The following is a 22,371-nucleotide window of genomic DNA, read 5'->3' on the forward strand; positions in this document are numbered from 1 at the left end:
GAGTTCATGACCACTACATTACCCCTGCAAGAAATATTAAAGGGAACTTTTCAAGAGGTAAAGAAAGATCAAAAGCCACAAAGACTACAGAGGAGAGAAAATCTACAGGAACAGCAACCTCACAAGTAACACAATGGCACTAAATTCATATCTATCAACACTCACTCTGAAGGGAAACAGACTAACTGCTCCCACCAACAGACATAGGATATCAGAATGGATAAAAAACAAGGCCCATCTCTATGCTGCCTACAAGAAACTCACTTTAGACTTAAAGACACTTGTTGATTCAAAGTGAGCGGATGGAGAACCATGTACCATGCAAATGGACATCAAGAGAAAGTCAGCAGCCACACTTACATCAGACAAACTAGACTTTAAACTAAAGACTGTAAGAAGACATGAAGAAGGGCACTATAATATAATAAAAGGATCTATCCAACAAGAACATCTAACAGTTGTACATATTTATGCCCCCCAAACTGGAGCACCCAAACCTAAAAATCAATTAAATACAAACTTAAAGTCACTGAAATAATATTAGGAGACTTTAACACCCCACTTAGAGCAACAGGCAGATCATCTACCTGAAAATCAACAAGGAAAAAATGGTTTAAATAACAAACCGGACTGGATGATCTTAACAGATATATTCCAAACATTTTGTCTGAAAGCACCAGAATACACATTCTTCTTGAACGCACATGGAACATTCTCCAGAATAGATCGCACACTGGGTTGCCTATCGGGCCACAACAAATACAAAAAGACTGAGATCATATCATGCATAATGGCTCACCACAATGCTATGAAACCTAAAGTCAATCACAAGGAAAAATTTGGAAAAACCACAAATGCATGGAGGTTAAAGAAGACCATACTAAAGAATAAATGGGTTAATCAGAAAATTAAAAAGGAAATAAAAAATACATGGAAGCAAATGAAAATGAAAACAAGACAGTCTCAAACTTTTGCTGACCTTGGAGGAAAAGCTCTATCTGTCTATAAGTGGTTCTAAGAGGAAAGTATACTGCAATACAGGCCTACCTCAAGATGCAAGAAAAAAAAAATAGGTGCAAATACACAACCTAGCCTTACCCTAAGGGAGCTAGGAAAGGTACAGTAAGTAATGCCTAAAGGCAAAAGGAGAGAAATAATCATGATTGAGCAGAAATAAATGATAAACAAAAAAAGCAGTAGACCAGATCAGTGAAACTAGGAGCTGGAGGAAAGGGATAAATTCCTAGAAACATATAAACTACCAAGAGTGAATCAGGAAGAAACAAAAAATGTGAACAGACCCATTACCAGCAAATAAATTATATCAGTAATTAAAAATTTCCCAACGAAAAATCAGAGAGGGTGACAAAGCAGAGAGACTCCTAACTCTGGGAAACAAACAAGGGGTAGTAGAAGGGGAGGCGGGCGGGGGGATGGGGTGACAGGGTGACTGGGTGATGGGCACGGAGGAGGGCATTTGACAGGTTGAGCACTGGGTGTTATACTGTATGTTGACAAATCGAGCTCCAATAAAAAAAATACAAAAAAATACAAAAAAAAAAAATCTCCCAACAAATAAAAGTCAGGGTCACATGGTTTCTCGGGAACTTTTACCAAACATTTAAGGAAAAGCTACTACATATTCTTTTCAAATTGCTCCAAAAAGTAGAAATGGAAAAAACCCTCCAAATTCATTTTTTATGAAGCCAGCATTACCTTGACTCCAAAACCAGACAAAGACCCCAACGAGGCCAAAATCCCTCATGAACGTGCATGCAAAAATTCCAAACAAGATACTAGGAAATCAAATCCACTACTAGACTAAAAGAATCATTCAGCACAATCAAGTGAGATCTATTCTGGGCTACAAGGGGGATTCGACATCCACAAGTCAATCAATATCATATACCACATTAATGAAAGAAAGGTAAGAACCACATGATCCTCTCCATAGATGCAGAGAAAACATCTGAAAAGCACAACATCCATTCTTGATAAGAACCCTCCACAAAGTCTGGATAGAGGGAACATAGCTCAACATCATAAAGGCTATGGATGAAAGACCCACAGCTAATATCGTCCTCAATGGGGGCAAATAGAGCTTTTCCTCCAAGGTCAGCAACAAAACCGGGATGTCCACTCTCACCGTTGTTATTTAAAATAATACCAGAAGTCCATTCGAACCAGCAAATAAGTCAAACTTACACTATTTGCAGACAACATGATACTCTATTTAGAAAACCCAACAGAATCCAGCAAAAAATTGCTAGAACTGATAACGCAAATTGAGGAAAGTTGCAGGATACAAAATCAATGTAGAAATCTCTCATATTTCTATACACCAATTATGAAGCAGCAGAAAAAGAAATCAAGGAATTGATCTCATTTAAATGCACCAAAACAATTGGATACCTAGGAATAAACCTAGCCAAAGAGGTAAAGGATCTGTCCTCTGAAAACTACAGAACATTTGTGAAAGAAACTGAGGAAGACACAAAGAAATGGAAAAACATTCTATGTTCATGGATTGGGAGAATATTGTGAAAACGTCTATCCTACCCAGAGGGATCTAGACATTCGTGGAATCCCTATCAAAATACCACAAGTATTTTTCACAGAGCTGGAACACACAACACTAAAATTTATATGGAACCACACAGACCCTAAAAAGCCAGAGGAATGTTGAAAAAGAAAACCAAAGCTGGGGCATCACAATGCTGACTTCAAGCTGCATTACAAAGCTGTGGTCATCAAGACAGTGTGGTACTGGCACAAAAACAGACACATAGATCAGTGGAACAGAATAGAGAACCCAGAAATGGACCCTCAATTCTATGGTCAACTAATCTTTAGCAAAGCAGGAAAGAATAGCCACTGGAAAAAACACAGTCTATTCAATAAGTGGTGTTGTGAAAATTGGACAGCCACATGCAGAAAATTGAAACTGGACCGTTCTCTTACACCACACAATAAGACAAACTCAAAAGGGTTGAAAGATCTAAATGTGAGACAAGAATCCATCAAAATCCTAGAGGAGAACACAGGCAACACCCTTTTTAAACTTGGCCACAGTAACTTCTTGCAAGATACATCCACGAAGGCAAAAGAAAAAAAAGCAATAATGAACTACTGGGACTTAATCAAGATGAAAAGCTTCTGCACAGCAAAGGAAACAATCAACAAAACTAAAAGGCAACCTATGGAATGGGAGAAGATGTTTGCAAATGACCTATCAGATAAAGAGCTCTTATCCAAAATCTACAAAGAACTTATCAAACTCAACACCCAAAAACCAAATATTCCATTTAAGAAATGGGCCGGTGATAGAATAGACATTCTTCCCAAGAAGACCTACAAATGGCCAACAGGCACATGGGAAGATGCTCAACATCACTCATCATCAGGGAAATACAAACCAAAATCATGATGACATCCCTTCTCACACCTGTCAGAATGTCTAAAATTAACAACACAGAAAACAACAGATGTTGGCAAGGTTACAGAGAAAGGGGAACCCTCTTACACTCTTGGGGGAATGCAAACTGGTGCAGCCACTCTGGAAAACAGTATGGAGGTTCCTCAAGAAGTTAAAAATAAAACTACCCTATGTGTGACCTAGCAATAGCACTATTAAGTATTTACCCAGAGGATACAAGACTATTCTCTGAAGGGGCACATGCACCCTAATATTTACAGCAGCATTAACAACATTAGACAAACTATGAAAAGAGCCCAAATGTCCATGGACTGATGAACAGGCAAAGAAGATGTCATACGTAGACAGATAGATAGACAGACAGACAATGGAATATTACTCAGTTATCAAAAGATGATATTCTCTTTTGCAATGCTATGGAAGGAACTAGAGTGTATTATGTATGTTAAGCAAAGTCAATCAGTAAGAGAAAGTACCAGATGATTTCACTCATATGTGGAATTTAAAAAAAAAACAAACAGACGAATATAGGGGAAGGAAGGGAAAGAGTGGGAGGTATACCATAAGAGATTCTTTAGTATTGAGAACAAACAGGCTTGCTGGAGGGAAGGTGGGCAGGGGATTGGCATGGTGATTGGCACTGAGGAGGGCACTTGTGATGTGCACTGGGTGTTATAGGTAAGTGAAGAATTCTAGTCTTGAACCAATATTACAGTACATGTTAACTAACTGGAATTTAAGTAAAAACTTGAAAAAAATAAAGAAAGAAGACTCATGGAATGGTAAAGCTCGCAAGGACCATGGTAGTCCAGTAGCAAGCACCTTGTGCGTTAAAAGATGAGGAAAGGGAGCCTGGAGGGCACAGTTATGTGACCAACTGTTGGTTTCAGCTTGGATCCTGATCTCAGAGTCATGAGGTCGAGTCCCAAATGGGGCTTCGTGCTCAATCTGGAGCGTGTTCTCCCTCTCTCTCTAACCCTCCCACTTGTGCTCTTTCTCTCTCTCTCTCTCTCTCTCAATAAAAAAATAAATCTTACAAAAAAAAAAAAAAAGATGAGAAAAATAAATCACATTTTTCAGACACAGTGTAGACCCTGGAGCTACAAAGCCTCACCCATACCATATACACTACCCTGCCTGCCTCATCTTTCCTCAATCTCCCTTTTCTGCTCTCTCTTCCACCTTTCTCTTTCCTAGACACCATATGCTTAGTAAGGCCAGCAGGACCAAGAGCTAAAAATGTCCTGGGCATGGCCTTTCATAAAGGCTTTCATCAAAGGCACTTACCTTGAAGTTGAAGCCATGATGAGCCAGGAACAGAGACTTGTCTATATGTGCAGAGTCAAAGAATCTGTAAGACAGAAGAGGTCGATTTTTAAAAATTGTATGCTAATTAGCAAGGCAATAGAACCTTCTCCACCATTTAAGTGAAAAAACATGTTTAGCTTAATGTTCACCAGCGGTAAGCAGAGGATGGATTGAGTACACACAGCAGAGGGGGTCTAGTCAACTGGCCCATCAGAGGGAAAAATAAGGAGCTCTCCACCTCACACCAAAACATATTATAGGGCAAAGGTTTTCACCGTCAAAATTACTGGCATGTGGGCCGGATGAGTCTCTGTTGGGAGCTGTCCTGTGAATTACGGGATTTTAACAGCTTTCCAGAACTCTACCCACTAGATGCCAGTAAAACACCAGCACTACTTTTCCACTACTTGTGAAATCAAACATGTTTCCAGACATTGCCATTACGTCCCATGGGGAACAAAACTACACCTGGTTGACAACTCTTATTCTATATCAAGACTACCAATAGATCCTACTGTAAAAAGGAAATACTGTCTACTAGTGCTACCCAATATGGTATGTGGTTATTACATATCTGATATGTATGGCTAGTGTGATTGAGAAACTGAATTTTTAATTTTATATAATTTTACTTAAATTTAATGTAAATTGTCACATGTGCCTGGCCAGTGACCACTGTATTCGTGAAGTCCCAGATGTATAAAGAACTACTTTTTTTTTTTTTAATTTTCATTTATTTATGATAGTCACACAGAGAGAGAGAGAGAGAGGCAGAGACACAGGCAGAGGGAGAAGCAGGCTCCATGCACCGGGAGCCCGACGTGGGACTTGATCCCGGGTCTCCAGGATCGCGTCCTGGGCCAAAGGCAGGCGCTAAACCACTGCGCCACCCAGGAATCCCCTAAAGGACTACTTATGGAACAACATTCTCTTAACAACCAACAGGTCAAAGAAGAAAAAATTCTTTCATAGAATAACTTAAGGGGGAAATTAAAAAGTATCTTGAGGGATCCCTGGGTGGCGCAGCGGTTTGGCGCCTGCCCTTGGCCCAGGGCGCGATCCTGGAGACCCGGGATCGAATCCCACGTCAGGCTCCCGGTGCATGGAGCCTGCTTCTCCCTCTGCCTGTGTCTCTGTCTCTCATTCTCTCTCTCTGTGACTATCATAAATAAATAAAAATTAAAAAAAAAAATTTAAAAAAAAAAATAAAAAAAAAAATAAAAAGTATCTTGAGGCCATCTGGGTGGCTCTTGGTTAAGCATTCGACTCCTGATTTGGCTCAGATCATGATCTCAGGATCTTGAGATCGAGCCCTGTGTGGGGATCTGCAGTGAGTGTGAAGCCTGCTTAAGATTCTCCCTCTCCTTTCCCCCTGCCCCAACCCACTTCTGGGTTTTCTTTCTTACATAAATACTTAGTATCTTGAAACAAATGAAACAAGGAAACACAATATACCAAAACATTTAGGATGCAGCAAAAGATTTCTAGGAGAGCTTAATGCTATAAACACATACAGAAAAAAAAAAATATATATATATATATAAATATCTCAAGGAACTCTAGAAAGAATAGATGAATGGATAAAGAAGAAGTGGTACATATGCGATGGAGTATTATTCAGCCATACAAAAGAATGAAATCTCGTCATTTGGAATGACGTACATGGAGCTAAGAGTAATGCTAAGTGAAATAAGTGAGTCAGAGAAGCACAAATGCCATATGATTTCATTCCTAAGTGTAATTTAAGAAACAAAAAAATGTGCAAAGGGGGGCAAATGTGCAAAACTGATCTTGGTTCAGTTGGTGAAGCATCTGCCTTTGGCTCAGGTCATGATCCCAGGATCCTGGGATCGAGTTCCACATTGGACTCCCTGCTCAGCGGAAGTATGCTTCTCCCTCTTCCCTCCCTGCTGCTTGTGCTCACTCTCTCTCTCACAGAAATAAATAAAAATTTTAAAATGAGCTAAGGAAGAGAGGAAGAGAGAGAAACCAGGAAATTACTCTTAACTATAGAGAACAAATTGATGGTTACCAGAGGGGAGTGGGGAATGGGTAAAATAGGTCATGGGATTAAGGACTGCACTTGTGATAGGCACCAGGTGACATATGGAAGTGCTGAATCACTATATTGTATACCTGAAACTAACATAACATTCTATATTAACTAAATTGGAATTTAAAATTAAATTAAAATTTAAAATTATTTATTTATTTATTTATTTATTTATTTATGATAGTCACACAGAGAGAGAGAGGCAGAGACACAGGCAGAGGGAGAAGCAGGCTCCATGCACCGGGAGCCCGACATGGGATTCGATCCCGGGTCTCCAGGATCGTGCCCTGGGCCAAAGCAGGTGCTAAACCGCTGCGCCACCCAGGGATCCCAAAAAAAATTTTTTTTAAAAGAATAACTGGTTCAGTGGTTGAACATCTGCCTTTGGCTCAGGTCGAGATCCCGGGGTCCTGACACTGAGTATCACAATGGGCTCCCTACAGGGAGCCTGCTTCTCCCTCTGCCTATGTCTCTCTTTCTCTCTGTGTGTCTCTCTCATGAATAAATAAATAAAATCTTAAAAAAAAAAAAGAATAACCTAAGCCCAAAGTTATCAGAAGAAAGGAAATAAAAGATTAGAGCCAAAATAATTAAAATAGAGAACATAAAAATAATAGGAGAGATGAACAAACTAAGAACTAGCTTTTTGAAAAGATGAACAAAATTGATAAACTCCTAGCTACAGTATCCTAGAAATAAAGAGAACCCAAATCAACAAAAATACATCTCACAGAGGAGAGACTAAAACTGATACCACAGAAACAAAAGATCATAGAGGCTACTACAAATTGATTATTGATTATATGCCAACAAACTGCACAACTTAGGAACGGCTGAAATTCTCAGAAACACACAATCTATCAAGACTGAGCCAGGAGAAACAGATCATTGAAACAGTCCAATTAAGTAGGAGAAAGACTGAAACAGTCCAATTAAGTAGGAGAAAGACGAATCTCCCAACCAAAAAACAAACGAACAAACCAAAAATAAACAAAAACCCAAATGTACACACTGGTGAATTTTACCCACACATAAAGAACAATTAATGCCAGCTCTTCTCAAACTCTTCCAAACACACACACACACACACACACACAGAAACCAACCCAAACTCATAAGAGGAGCATTACCACAATACGAGCATTTGAGAAGGACATTATAAGAAAAGAATGGAATATGAGGACAATTCAAAAGACAAATATAGAGGATGTGATGTCAGCAGATGGTAGACTTCAAAGCTCTAGGCCCTTATTACCCATGGAAATACAAGTTAAAAACAAAGATGAACCCGAATATCTTTGTGAGAACTCTAGAGCCCACTTGAAATGGTGTACAACCCAGGCCAACAGAAAAGTAAGATGGGATTCCCTTTAAAAGCGTAGGAGATTTCATGGCATTTTGTGCACAGATGGATCTCTCCCCACTCAGATCAGTAAGGCACAGCCAGGGTAAATACAGTGACTCGACCCTGGAGTGGAAATCAGAGTAGACTATCAGTCCAACACCCTGGCTTATCTGGGGGCTCCCTGGGTGATATAGATTTTATGCCTCATCAGACATGGAGCATTGATGGGAATGGGAGCAGTTTGGAGGTTACTGAAAATATAAGCAAGTGCCACAGCACACCAGAGCTGCAGAAATTCTGTAGTTTTACATGCCAATGCCAGGGAGAGAAAAATTATACATTTCTAAGAAGAAATTAGGGACACACTATTTGTGGAACTTGAGACCATTAAAATTAAAAGTACACACTCAGGTCCAGAGAATGCATCACCAGGAGATGTTGGTGAAGTTCCAAACTTCTAGATTCTAGGGTTGACTGGAAGTATTCCCCTGAACAAAGCCAGTCCATAAAGACTGAGAAGAGGCTGTTTTTTCCCAAATGGCCATATCTCAACAGCAGATCACGAGCATACAAAGAAACTGGGAAACATGGCTCAGTCACAGAAACAAAATAAGATTCCAGATATGAATCCTAAAGAAAGACAGACTGTTGAGTTTCTTGGTGAAGAATTGAAAGCCATTTGTTAAATATATTCAAAGAGCTAAAAGACAACAAGAGAAACAATGAGACAAAATCAGGAAATGGATGACAAAATGAGAATATTGACGTAAAGATAGAAATCATAGAAAAGATCCAAAAAGACACTCTGGAGCAGAAAAATACAGTAACTAAGCCAGCATTACCCTGATATTGGAGCCAAACAGATACTACAAGAAAGCTAACGATCAATACCCTTGATGAATATTGATCCTCAAGAAAATATTATAAACAAAGTAAATTCAATAGCACATTGAAAGGATTATATACCCCAACAAAGGGAGATTTCTTGAATGCAAGGATAGTTCAACATGAGAAAACAATTAATCAGTGAACAGAATGAGAGACAAAAAGCGTATGTTCACTGATGGATTATTTTAACTCTACATCTGAAAATAATGATGTACTTAGTATATGTTGTATAGTATACTATACAACATATAGTATACTTTGTATAGTATACTAAGTATACTTAGTATAATTTAATTAAATTTAAATTGAAAAAAACATTTAAAAAACCAAATATTTATAGCAAATAATGAAAAAAAAAATCCACTTCACAAGATTTAATACTCTTTCATGAAAAGAACTCTTACTAAACTAGGAGTAAAAGTAAACCAACTAAACATAATAAAGACCAAATATTTTTAAAAATCCCAACTGATGTACAAAATAGCAAAAGACTCAAACTTTTCCTCTAAAAACAGGATCAAGATAAAGTTGTTTACTCTGGCCTTTCTATCAAATATAGTACTAGAAATCTTAGCCAGAGCAATTAGGCAAGAAAAAGAAACAAAAGACATCCAAGTTGGAAAGGAAGAAGAATTATATTTGCAGAAAACATGATCTAATATGTAGAAATTGTAAGGATTAAAAAAAAAATTAGAAGTAGTAAACAAATTGAAAAAGGTTGCAGAAATGAAAACCAGCACACCAAAAATCAGTTGCATCTCTATATGTTAACAATGAACAATTTGAAGTGGACATTAAGAACACAACATTTACCACAACACTGAAAAAAGTAAGATATTCAGGAATAAGACTAATGAAAGAAGTGAAAGAATCACATGCTGAAAATGAGAAAACATATATCAGAGTAATATTTTAAAAAAACACACAAAAATAGATATCTTCATTCATAAGTTGATAGACCTAATATTGCTAAAATGTCAATGCTGCCCAAAGTACTTCAAAGGTTCAAGGCAATCTCTATCAAAATCCCGATACCATTTTTTCCCCCAGAAATCGAAAAATCCGTCCTAAAATTATTTGGAATCAAGGGAAGCCAAATAGCCCAGATAACTTTGGAAAAAAGGAACAAAGTTGGAAAATTCACATGTCCTCATTTCAATATATTGCCCGGCTAAAGAAGTCAAAATAGCATGGCCCTGGTATAAAGGGCCTGATATACAGACCAGTGAAGTGTAACAGAACCAGAAATAAACCCTCATGTATATGGTCAGGTAATCTTCAAAAAGGACGTAAAAACTACTCAATAGGGAAAAGATAGTCTCTTTAACAAATGGTGTTGAAAAAAACTGAATATCAGGGATCCCTGGTGGCTCAGCGTTTGGCCCAGGGCGGCAGTCCTGGAGTCCCGGGATCAAGTCCCACGTCGGGCTCCCGGCATGGAGCTTGCTTCTCCCTCCTCCTGTGCCTCTGCCTCTCTCTCTCTCTCTCTCTCTCTCTGTGTCTATCATGAATAAATGAATAAATAAATCTTAAAAAAAAGAAAAAATGGAGTATCTACATGCAAAACAATAAAGTGGGCTCTTGTCTGACATCATCTACAAAGGCTTAACTCAAAATGTATCAAAGAAATAAACGTAAAAGTTAAAATTATAAAACACTTGAAAGAAAACATAGGGAAAAGGTTCACAATACAACATCTGCCAATGATTTCTCTCTTTTTTTAAAATAGGCTCCGTACCCAGTGTGGAGCCTAATATGGTGCCTGAACTCACAACCCTGAGATCAAGACCTGAGCTGAGATTGAGGCATATGCTTACTGACTGAGCCACCCAGGATCCACGGACCTGGCAGTGATTTCCTGACTACGATACCAAAGCACCAGCAAAAAAGTACACATAGACGAATGGGGTATATAAAACTTCAAAATGCATCAAAGGACACAATCCAGAGAGTGAAGAGACAACGAATAGAATGGGAAAAATATTTGCAAATCATGTATTTGACAATAAGTTAATATACAAATAACTCCTATGAATTTCGTAGCAAGGCAACAAGTAACCTAATGAAAAAAAGGACGGAGAACTTGTATAGACATTTCTCAAAAGAAGATGTATAAATGGCCAATAAACGTATGAAATGATGCTCAACATCACTAACCATTAAAAAATGCAAATCACGGGATCCCTGGGTGGCGCAGCGGTTTGGCGCCTGCCTTTGGCTCAGGGCGCGATCCTGGAGACCCGGGATCGAATCCCACGTCGGGCTCCCCGTGCATGGAGCCTGCTTCTCTCTCTGCCTGTGTCTCTGCCTCTCTCTCTCTCTCTCTCTGTGACTATCGTAAATAAATAAATAAAATTTTTAAAAAAATGCAAATCACAACCACGATGAGGCTCACCTCATACCCATTAGGATGACCAGTATATATATAAAAAAAAAATGTTGGCAAGGATATGGAGAAATTAGAACACTTGTGCATTGCTGATAGGAAAATGTAAAACGGTGCAACCACTATGTAAACAGAATGAGAGTTCCTCAAAAAAATTAAAAATAGTATTACCATATAATCCAGCAATCCTACTTCTGGGCATGTAGTCCAAAGAATTGAGGCAGGGTCTCCAAGAGACCTCCATCTTCATAGAAGCATTCTTTATCATAGCCAAGGGGTGGGAGCAACTCAAAGGTCCATCAAAGATAAATGGGTAAAGAAAATGTGGTATATACTTACAATGGAATACTATTCAGCCTTACAAAGGAAGGAAATCTTGTCACATGTTGCAGCATGGATGAAACTTAAGACATTCAGCTAAATGAAAGAAAACAGTCATGAAAAGACAAATACTGTACGGATCTATTTAGATGAGCTATGGACAGTACTTAAATTCATAAAAACAGAAAGTAGAATGGTGGTTACCAGTAGAGGGAGGAGGGGCAAATGGGAAGATGATGTTTAATGGGCAAAGGTTTCAATGTTGGAAGATAAAAATGTCCTGAAGATTGGCGCACAGCAATATGAGCATGCTTAACACTACTGAAGAGTGGTTAACGTAGTAAATTTTATTTTTTGCTAACTTTTAGAATTAAAAATAAACAGAAGCATTATCAGAGAAAAAGATTACTGCCCAGGGAAAGGATGTATCACTCACTAGGTTATAATCATTTTAAACTTCATGCATTTAGTAACCACTTCACAATACAAATGAACTGTCGAAACTGAAAAATCCATCACAATAACGGCAGATCTCAACACATCTCTTTCAGTGGTTAATGATCTACAGACAAAATTACTGAGACTTGAACAGCAGAAGTGACCTGTGATCCATCCTGAACAAGCAGGCGTGATTTCAGTGAGACGGCACAACGGAAACCGCCCCGCTTCTGTCTCCCTATACAATGATAAGCCAGCCAACTACAGAAAAAGTGCTCTGGCAGGAGCTTTGGGATCCAGGTAGGAGGCTTCAAAACCTGGGTGAACCCCAAGACTAAGGAGTGCTTCTCTGCAAAGACATATGAGCACGCTGGTGGCAAGCTCCATGAAGGTTTGGCCAAGCAGGAACCCAAGGGGGAGGGTAGAGGAAGAGGCTGGACCAGCCATTTCAGGGCCCTGAGGGCGCCATTAAGAAGATGAACCTTATCGTACAGCACAGGGAAATTTTATTTATTTATTTTTGCATCTTCTTTAAATATTGAGTTTTTGTTTTAACCCTAGTTAGTTAACACACAGTGTTATATTAGTAGGCATATAATCTAGTGATTCAATACTTCCATATATCTCCTGGTGGTCATCACAAGTGCTCTCCTTAATTCCTGCCACCTATTTCACCGACTTTCTCTCTCTCTCTCTTTTTTTAAAGATGTTTATTTATTTATGAGAGACAGAGAGAGAGAGAAGCAGAGACACAGGCAGAGGGAGAAGCAGGCTCCAGGCAGAGAGCCCGACACAGGACTCCATCCCGGGACTCCAGAATCAGGCCCTGGGCCAAAAGCAGGCACTAAACTGCTGAGCCACCCAGTGTTCCCTGACCATCAGTTTGTAATGGTCTGTATCTTAATTTGTCTTTCTCTCTCTCTCTCTCTTTATAGTAAAGACAAATTTTAAAACAATACAATCAGAGTATGACACAATCACTTGTACATGTTAATTAGCTTAGTCTGGGACCCCCCAGGTGACTCAGCGGTTGAGCGTCTGCCTTCAGCCCAGGGCCTGATCCTGGGATCCGGGATCAAGTCCCCCATCAGGCTTCCTGCATGGAGCCTGCTTCTCCCTCTGCCTATGTCTCTGCCTCTCTCACTCTCTGTCACTCCCATGAATAAATAAATAAAAATCTTTAACTAAAAACAAACAAACAAAATAAAATAATTAGCTTAGTCTGACTCTGGTGTGGACAACTGAGTGAGGGCATAGAGCAAGCACAGGGGGACAAAAGGCAGGATGGTGGTTCCCAGGGAGAAAAGTGGGCCAGCCCCAGGAGGATTCAAAAAGGAAACCAAGTCTGGATTGACTGGGGGTCAGGGGTAGAGCTGGTCAGGGAGGTCTACCCGAGGATGGGCTGAGTGGCGAGGGTACGGTGGTTGCATTCACAGATCTGGGGGCACAAGAGGAGACCAGATGTGAGTTCAGGCTGAGATATGCTTATACTGAGACAGAAATGCTTTGAGATAACCCTTCAAGGTATCATGCAGGCCACAGGTTCTGTAAGTCAGGAACAGAGAAATGACCTGGGCTGCAACCACAGATGAGGGAGTTCTCTGAGGACATAGGGTAGGCTCAAACCCACAAGAATCCTTGGAGCCACAAGAGATCACCCAGGGGAAATGCTCCCACTGAAAGAGAAGATGGCCAAGGCCGGCATCTTCAGAGATACCAGGACAGAAGCAGGTAGGCCTGAGAAGCAGGAGGAGAATCCGCACAGGCTGAAAGGCCAGGACTAGATGGGTCAAGGCAGATGGTGACAAGTGCCAAAGCTGCCCACAGGCCCTGCTGGACGTTCTCTATGGGGCCGGCACGGAGGAAGAAAAGACCCTCTCATCTGAGACCTGCTGCTTCCAAGGCCACTCTGAAGGGTCCTGGGGGTTAAGAGGCCCTCCATTGTTTAAGTAAATGCAACTAAATCCTGACTTGGATCCTCTGCCACGGAAAGGAAATGGGGGAGACCAGCAGGCCAGTCTGAATAAACCCTGTAGATGTTAGGGCTTTCGTTTTCCTGTTCTGTTCCATTAGATGTCCATTACACCTGGGGAGTCTAAGTGCACAGAACGTGACAATCAATACTTTGTACCAGTTTCTGAACTTTTTTCATCCTTACATTATTTCAAAAATATTTTTTTAAATATGACATTTGATAACTGTAAATGCCTCAAAGTTGAGCCATTTGCACAATGGCTCTGGGGCGGGGGATAAGAGCCCTGGTGAGACCCGGAACCCCACCCCCCCACCTCCCACATCACAACATCAAGGTGATAGAAGGCAGAGAAAAACGTCCACAATCGCAGAAGCAGGCAGAGGCGCCAGAGGTGCACCGCACCCTGCCCGCCCCACACCCCCCCCTCCATGAGCCCGCGTGGACGCGACGTGCCCCGCAGCAGGCCTCACCGCAGCCCCGCCGCCTCCGGGTGCAGGTCCGACCACTCCTCCCCTCGCATCCCAGCACCCTGGCTGCCCCGAGGGTCTCTGCCCGCCTCCCCGCCTCCCTGTGGCGGCGCCTCCCGCGGCCCCAGAAGCCCCCCGTCCCCGTCCCCGTCCCCGTCCCTCCCGCGCAGCCTCCGCGCCACAGCGAGGACCAACGCCTCGAGCACCGTTGAGAAAACGCAACGCCAGGCCCGGCCTCTCGCACAGCCAAACCGGCCTGTCCCCGCTCGGGGGCCCACACGTACCTGCGCGCCGGGCCGAGGTCTGCGGAGCCGGCTGCGAGGAGCCCGAGCGCCCGGAAGCCCCGGCCTGAAGCGTCGCGGCCACGCAACGTCCGGCACCAATGGGCTCCCCGCGCCTGGGCTCCTTCTGCGGCCCCGCCCCGCCCGCCCCGGCCCCAGCGACCACCGAGAGGCCCGGCCTCCGCGGAGCCTAGAGGGACCCGCGAGGGCCTCCGCCCGCCGTGCGCACGCCGGGCGCCGCGGCACTGCACCCCGGCTCAGCCCCGAGGAGCGGAGCGCGGACGCCCGTGGCTCCTGCTCCCCGGGGCGCGAAGCCTCTCCCCGCCCCACGGCGGGGGCTCGGGCAAGAGGCGGCCTTCGCCTTCCCAGCACAGGGACAGTCGTCGCGGGCCCCCGGGCACCTGGGAAAGAGGCGAGAACCGCGGCGCGGGCAGCTGCGCCCTCAGCTGCGGGCCCAGCACCCGGGCAGGCCCCGCGGCCCCCGCCCGCCCCGAGCTCGCCCTCGGGCAAAGCCGGCTGGGAACCCGCAGGGCCTGGCCGCCGGGCCGGGATCGCGGTCGTGGGCGCCGGAGACCTCCAGATAAAATACACGCGGACCTGTTCTCCTCGATGTTCAGGCAAACCACGGGGCCAGCTTCACATTCATACGTGCCTGGGAGCTCCGTGTTTTGTCTGGAGACGCACCCCCGTGCACCCACGGCGCTAAATAAAACATTCAGCTGCGCTTCAAGATCTCACTGACCTTTGTGCACTGGCAGCATCGGACGTAGCCAAGGAGTTTATCCGAGGCGCGAGTATCGCGAAAGATCTAACCGACTTTATTAAACGATTCACAAATCAGGTCACATCCCATCTAGCAAATAGAAGAAGCTGCGAGGAATGGTACTACCTGGAAGGTGCTGACAGCCGGACGCTGGGGCAAGCAACTCGTTAGCAAACGGAAAGGATTGTTCCGGGAAAGACCACTTTGCCTTGGGGGAGAGGCAAGCGGTCTTATCTGCTCGGGACTCCCTCCCTGCCCAAGGGGAAGACTGGCACTAACAACAACAGCAACAAAAAGCCTGACTACTGGTAAAGACTACTTTTCTGGAGAAATTCGAAACTGCAATTATTTGTTTAATATTTTTGCTTACAATTTCTTTTTTTTACACATTTTATTTTTTTAAGTAAACTCCACACCCAGTGTGGGGCTGGAACCCACAACCATAAGATCAAGAGTTACACACTTTACTCAGCTAGCCAGGTGCCCCTAAATTGGAATTAGATTAATATTAATCCACAATTTAGGAACTCAATGGAATTGATATCATTCTCGGGGTCTATGGTTTTCTTTTTAACACTGGGGCAGCAAAATCCCCCCTCCACCCCAACCCACCCTTACTGTCATACCTTGAGAATCACTGCTTTATAAGATACATGGGACAGCAGACTTCACTGAAGAAGATGACTTGGCCTCTAAACACAAATACTCCTGGGAACAAACTGTCAAGCATTCAAGAGAGCCAAGTAGCAAAGGTTTTGTATTTTGCTTCTCTACCCTGGCAATTCTCCACAAGGTGTTTGTTTATTTTTGTCACTGTTCATTGTTTTGAGATTTTATGTAGATGAATTTATTTATTTACCTTTTAAAGATTTTATTTGACACAGAAAGAGACAGAGAGAGCACCAGGTGGGGGAGTGGGAGAGGGAGAAGCAGGCTTCCCCACTGAGCAGGGATCCTGTTGCAGGGCTCCATCCAGGACCCAGGGATCATAGAGCCCAGGGATCATGACCTGAGCCCGAAGACAGGTGCTTCACCACCTGAGCCCCCCAGGTGCCTCAATGTTTTTGTCACCGTTGTTAAAAAGAAAATCACAGCCTGAAAATGATGTCACTTAGGTTAAGGCCTCAAGTCAGTAAAGCAGCACTTAATGCTTCACCTAACTGCATCAGCCCCACAGAAATGTAGCCTTCAACTAGTCAACATGGAGATTTCCTGGTCAGCACTAGGTAGCTGACTAATAGACCCCTTCATCCCTCTTAGAAGGGAAACCTAGCCTAAAACAATGGGTTCTTGGCTAATCGTTTCCTTTCTTCCACTGCTTCTTCATGTTTAAAAACACTTCCTTTTCTGTAGCCCTTTGATGCTTCCCTCTACTTGCTAGATGGGATCCTGCCTGACTCATGAATCAGTTAATAAAGCCAATAGGATTTTTAAAATTTACATTGTTGACTTTTTGTTATTTAACAGGCTTGGGACAGTGTTGGGGTTTGAAGCAGAACTTCTGTCAGCATTCAATAAGAAAACTGGGCATGCTCTCATGATCCCTTCGAAATCACCGTCTTTCTCACATTTCCAAGGCTATAGGTAAGTTCTTCTGAGTGCCACTATTTTTGTGCTTGAGCTCCCAATCGAATTGGCATTATTTATAGGGCACATCGACTTGAGCGGGCAGACAGATATTCCATGAGCCATTGAGCTTGTATAGTCACCTGGAGCCCAGCTGCGCTGGCAGAGGGTTAGCCCAGGGCCAAGCCTCTAGCTTTTCAGCCCACAATTCCCTGGATGGAAAACCGCAGCAGGTTCCACAGGAATTGGTGATGCCATGCACTCAAGGCCTTCTTGTGGCCAGGAGAGACTAACATCTCAGTGAGACTCTCAGTACATTAATATCCCCATGTTTGTCCTGTTTTAGGTGGATAACGGCTACTGCTAGTGAGGATCTCAGAAGCCAAACGGCTGCAAAAATTGGTGGGTGTGGGCCAAGCACTTAAAGGCTATTAGAACACTTGCCACCTCAGGAAGACTCCCATGATAGGGTAGGTTGGTCATGAAATGGGTTAGATGGACACTAGGCCACCCACCAGCATCAAGAAAACTGCTATGCAGCAGGGTACACTGTAAAACACGCATAATCCTCAAGCCTGTGGCCCAACCTTTTCAGGTACTAGTTCAGCTCCGAGAAACCCAAAGACTTAGCTAATGGGATCCTTAAATTCTAGAGTCAAGCATGCTACCCTCTAGCACATCTGCTTGTTTTATGTTCAAGAACTATAGTCCTGAAAGATGTAGATATCTAGCAAAAACAGAAAAATCTTACTAAGCTTAAGTCCTTAGGAATTTGGGATAACTATCAGGTAAGTTCCCCCAAATAAGGCAGGACATAAGTGAGTTGCAAAATGAACAAACCTTTTAGAATCTCTAAAAGGAAGAAAGAAAGTTTTATTTGAGCCTCAATTAGGACAGCTGACCAAGAAACAGTATCTTCACAAAGGGAGTGCTCTGGAAAATGAACAGTTCTTATAGGGTTAAATACATTTCATATATTGCAAAAAAATCAAGAGACTAAATATTAACAAATAGGCAGGATAACGAGTTGTAACATCAAGGAATGCAGGGATTAGAATCATTGTCTTAAGGACCAGATAGTTCCCCTATTCATTTACCAAGGAGATATATAATGCATGCTTGGATGACTGGAGGTCAACCCCACCCCAGATATGTAACCTTTAACCAGTCACCATGGGGATTTCCTGGTCAGCATTAGGATAATTAATGATAGACACCCTCTAATCTTCTTAGGAGGGCAACCTTGCCTAGAACAATGGATTCTTTGGTAGTTTCCTTTTTTTTTTTACTCCTCTGTCTTTAAAAACTTTTTCTGCAGCCTTTTGGAGCGTATAGAACAGGTTTATATGGCAGTACATGTGCTGGAGACTGTGACTCTTCATGAATGAGCTCAAATTGAGGATGGAAGAATCTGAGAATGAGAGACTAATACTTTTCCAGAATAAATCAGCACACCAACCAACAGAAACATCAGGGCCCTAGTGCGGTCTCTTCCAGATTATAGAGATATGGAGTAGGGAGAGTCTAGGATAAAGGGAGAAATAGGTATGAATCAAAAACAGAAAGAGACATGATAGTCTTGGAAAGATGGACTGTGGTAAAGAGAAGGAAGAGGGCAATGGTAGAGTGATGGGTTCCAGGTTCCCCCAGGTAAACCCATCTAGTGGATCCGGTGTACGCTCTTTGAGCTGTTTCCTTAGACGGCCTTGAGGAGTTTTCTTTTTAATATAAAGAAATTTTTGCATTGCTTGTGGTACTGAAGGTCTTAAAAATCCCTTAGCGGGTGCATGGTGCCACCTCAAAACATACATTTACCCAGAACCTCAGAATTTAATCTTTGAAATAAGAGTCTTTTCAGATGTTATGAAAGTAAAGATTGAGGTGAGTTACATCCTTGATTACCATGACCCCTAAACTGACCCCAGTGTTGGATGTCTTAGTTTCCTTGGCTTCCTGCTGCGTTATGCCAATCTTTACCTCTGTCTTCACGTGGCCTTCTCACTGTGTCTTTGTGTATCTTCTCATTTTCTCTTACAAAGGCATCCACAATGATCTTGCTTCGAGTTTTAAGTTTCTTGGCCAAAAATAAATAAATAAGAATAAATGATTCCATTAGGTCTAGCTTAGGGCATAGAGTAGTGGGGTTCTAGGTATCTGGTATTTTAAATCAGCTTATTTTTACTTTATCTATTTATTATTATTGACTTTTATAGCTTATTTTTACTTTGCTTTTACTTTAACTGGAGCTTTTTACAACTTTGGTTAAAATTTAACTTTAGGCCACTGCAGTTGTGTGGCACTGGTCCCCTAAGAGGGCTCCCTCTGTGCTGAGTGTCAGGGGCTTGGGGAGCCAGGTGGGTTGGGGACTCCCATTCGTGGGGGTGCCGGCACCAGCAGGTGGCTGTGGGAGCACCAGGGAGGCCTCCTGGGCCCCTTCTCCTTGCTGCTGCTGCTGCTGCTGACGCATAATCCCTTCAATGCCTGCCTCTTCACCAGCAGCCTCTACCTCTTGCTGTGCCTCTTCAGCTTTGAGCCTGGGTCCTCCCGCAGGGCCCTGCAGGTGCTCAAGCCAGGGGGCTATGTTTCCACCATCGCCCCACAAAGCCCCCCCCCCCCGCCCCGAGAACACGCTGGCAGGCTTTTGGCAGGCAGCTAAGAATGGAGCAACGGGTGTGCAGTTGGACCTTGAGTTTACTTCTGATGGGATTCCCAACCTAATGCATGATAATACAGTCAATAGGACGACTGATGGCACCAGTCGATTGTGTGATTTGACATTTGAACAAATTAGGAAGCTTAATCCTACAGCTTAATCCTACAGCAACCTACAATCACAGGTTAAGGAATGATTTCCCTGATGAAAAGATCCCTACCCTGAGACAAGCCTTGCAGAGTGGAGTGCCTAAATTACAACCTCACAATCTTTGGTGTCAAGGGCCATGGGCAAACATGGCTACTGATGCTCTAAAGAAAATATATCTGGAGTTTCCTCAACTATACAATAATAGTATCGTCTGTTCTTTCTTGCCAGAAGTTATCTATAAGATGAGACAAACAGATCAGAATGCAGTAACAGCGTTAACTCAAAGACCTTGGAGCCTTAGCCATACAGGAGATGGGAAGCCACGCTATGATACTTTCTGGAAACAGTCCATGTTTGTGGTAATGGACATTTTGCTCGACTGGAGCATGCATAATATCTTGTGGTACCTGTGTGGAATTTCAGTTTTCCTCCTACAGAAGGATTTTATATCCCCGGACTATTTGAAGAAGTGGTCAGCCAAAGGCATTCAGGTTGTTGGTTGGACTGTTAATATCTTTGATGAAAAAAGTTACTATGAATCCCATCTTGGTTCCAGCTATATAACTGACAGCATGTTGGAAGACTGTGCATCTCAGTTCTAGAATTTTCCCCCAGGGAGGAAATGTGGGTACAGATATGGCCTGTTGGCCTTATGCAGGGATATCCAAATACCCTTTGTGCTAGCCCAAGCCCTGGGGGATCAGGTGGTTCACACAAGCAATAGTCGGTATTTGCATTTTTACCTGAACCAGAGCAAAACCTGGTTTTGCTTTTCTTGCTCCATGGAATGCCTGAGTTCAACACTGTTGCTCTTGAAAATCTGGGTCTGCAAAAAGGCACAACAGCTCCTGCCCCAACCTAGCTGGGGCATACACGAAGACCCAGTGAGGATAGCATAGATTGAGTTGTACAATTTGGGGATGCAGATGCAAATGCATGGGAAATGCATGATCATTCAAACTTGACATTTTAAAACTCGACACATTTATGTAATATACTTATTTAAAATATTTGTATTCAGCTACATAATCAATGTACTATAGACATCAAACTTGTGACCATACCAATAAAATCATTAAAAAGAGCAAAAAAAAATTTTTTTTTTTACTTTAAAGATATAGATGCAGTGAAACGGCAGGACACTTGCACCCCAATGTTTATAGCAGCAATGTTCACAATAGCCAAACTGTGGAAGGAGCTTCAGTATCCATCGACAGATGAATGGATAAAGAAGCTGTGGTCTCTGTATACAATGGAATATTCCTCAGCCATTAGAAGCGACAAATACCCATCGGTTGCTTCGATGTGGAGGGACCTGGAGGGTATTATGCTGGGTGAATTAAGTCAGTCAGAGAAGGACAAACATTATATGGTCTCATTCATTTGGGGAATATAAAAAATAGTGAAAGGGAATAAAGGGGAAAGGAGAGAAAATGAGTGGGAAATATCAGTGAGGGAGACAGAACATGAGAGACACCTAACTCTGGGAAACAAACCAGGGGTAATGGAAGGGGAGGTGGGCGGGGGGATGGGGTGACTGGATGACAGGCACTGAGGAGGGCATTTGATGGGATGAGCACTGGGTGTTATGCTATATGTTGGCAAATCGAACTCAAAAAAGTACATACAAAACAAAGTACATACATTAGACATCAAATCTTTTGTGCATCAAGGAGCATTATCATGAGAGCAAAAAGACAACATACAGAAGGGGGAAATATTTCCAAATCATATATCTCAGAACCTCTATATCCAGAATAGATTTAAAAATAAAACCCTCTTATAATGCAACAAGAAAACAAAACAACACAGTTTAAAAATGGATGGAGGAATGGAAGTTTTGAATCACTATATTGTACACCTGAAGCTAATATTACACTGTATGTTAAAAAAAACATAATTTAAATAAAAACTTTTGAAAAAATGGGCAAAGAACTTGAGCAGACATTTCTCCAAAGAAGAGGTACAAATGGTCAATAAGCATATGAAAAGATGCTCGACATTACTAATCATTAGAGAAATGGAAATCAAAACACAATGAGTTTCCACTTCATGCCTTTGAGGGTGGCTGTAATAAACAAATAAACCATAAGAAATGGAGACTAATAAGTATCGATGAGGACCTGGAGAAACTGGAAAACATATATCTGTTGGCAATGTGAAATGGTTAAGCTGCTATGGAAAATAGCTTGGCAATCTCAAAATGTTAAACATAAAATTGCTCTATGGCCCAGCAATTCCACTCCTAGGTATATAATACCCCAAAGAACTGAAAACAGGGGCTCAAACAAATACTTGTACACAACTATTCATAGCACCACTATTTACAATAGCCTGAACG

General features: G+C 42.4%; 1 protein-coding gene and 1 pseudogene across 10 annotated transcripts in view; one reads left to right on the plus strand and one right to left on the minus strand.

Moving 5' to 3' along the window:
• PGBD2 (piggyBac transposable element derived 2) overlaps positions 1-15,039 on the minus strand; it is an 89,786-nt gene extending 74,747 nt beyond the window's left edge. For 3 of the 10 annotated variants that reach the window (XR_012007878.1, XR_012007877.1, XR_012007876.1), the window contains exons 1-2: positions 14,902-14,995; positions 4,724-4,787 (exon numbers count right to left, since the gene is read on the minus strand). Coding sequence is in view for 6 of the 10 variants with exons in the window: in XM_072777241.1 (XP_072633342.1) it covers positions 4,724-4,740 (17 nt within the window). In the remaining 4 variants the exon portion in view is untranslated. Of the gene's footprint in view, positions 1-4,723; positions 4,788-11,187; positions 11,363-11,755; positions 11,834-14,901 lie in introns of all 10 variants that reach the window. The other 7 variants (XM_072777241.1, XM_072777238.1, XM_072777240.1 and 4 more) reach the window with 4 other exon arrangements.
• A 4,752-nt stretch (positions 15,040-19,791) lies between these two features.
• On the plus strand, positions 19,792-21,125 carry LOC140605151 (glycerophosphodiester phosphodiesterase 1 pseudogene; annotated as a pseudogene).
• The last annotated feature ends 1,246 nt before the right edge of the window (positions 21,126-22,371 follow it).

Source organism: Canis lupus, chromosome 15 (genome assembly GCF_048164855.1).
Source record: "Canis lupus baileyi chromosome 15, mCanLup2.hap1, whole genome shotgun sequence".
Taxonomy (NCBI): domain Eukaryota; kingdom Metazoa; phylum Chordata; class Mammalia; order Carnivora; family Canidae; genus Canis; species Canis lupus.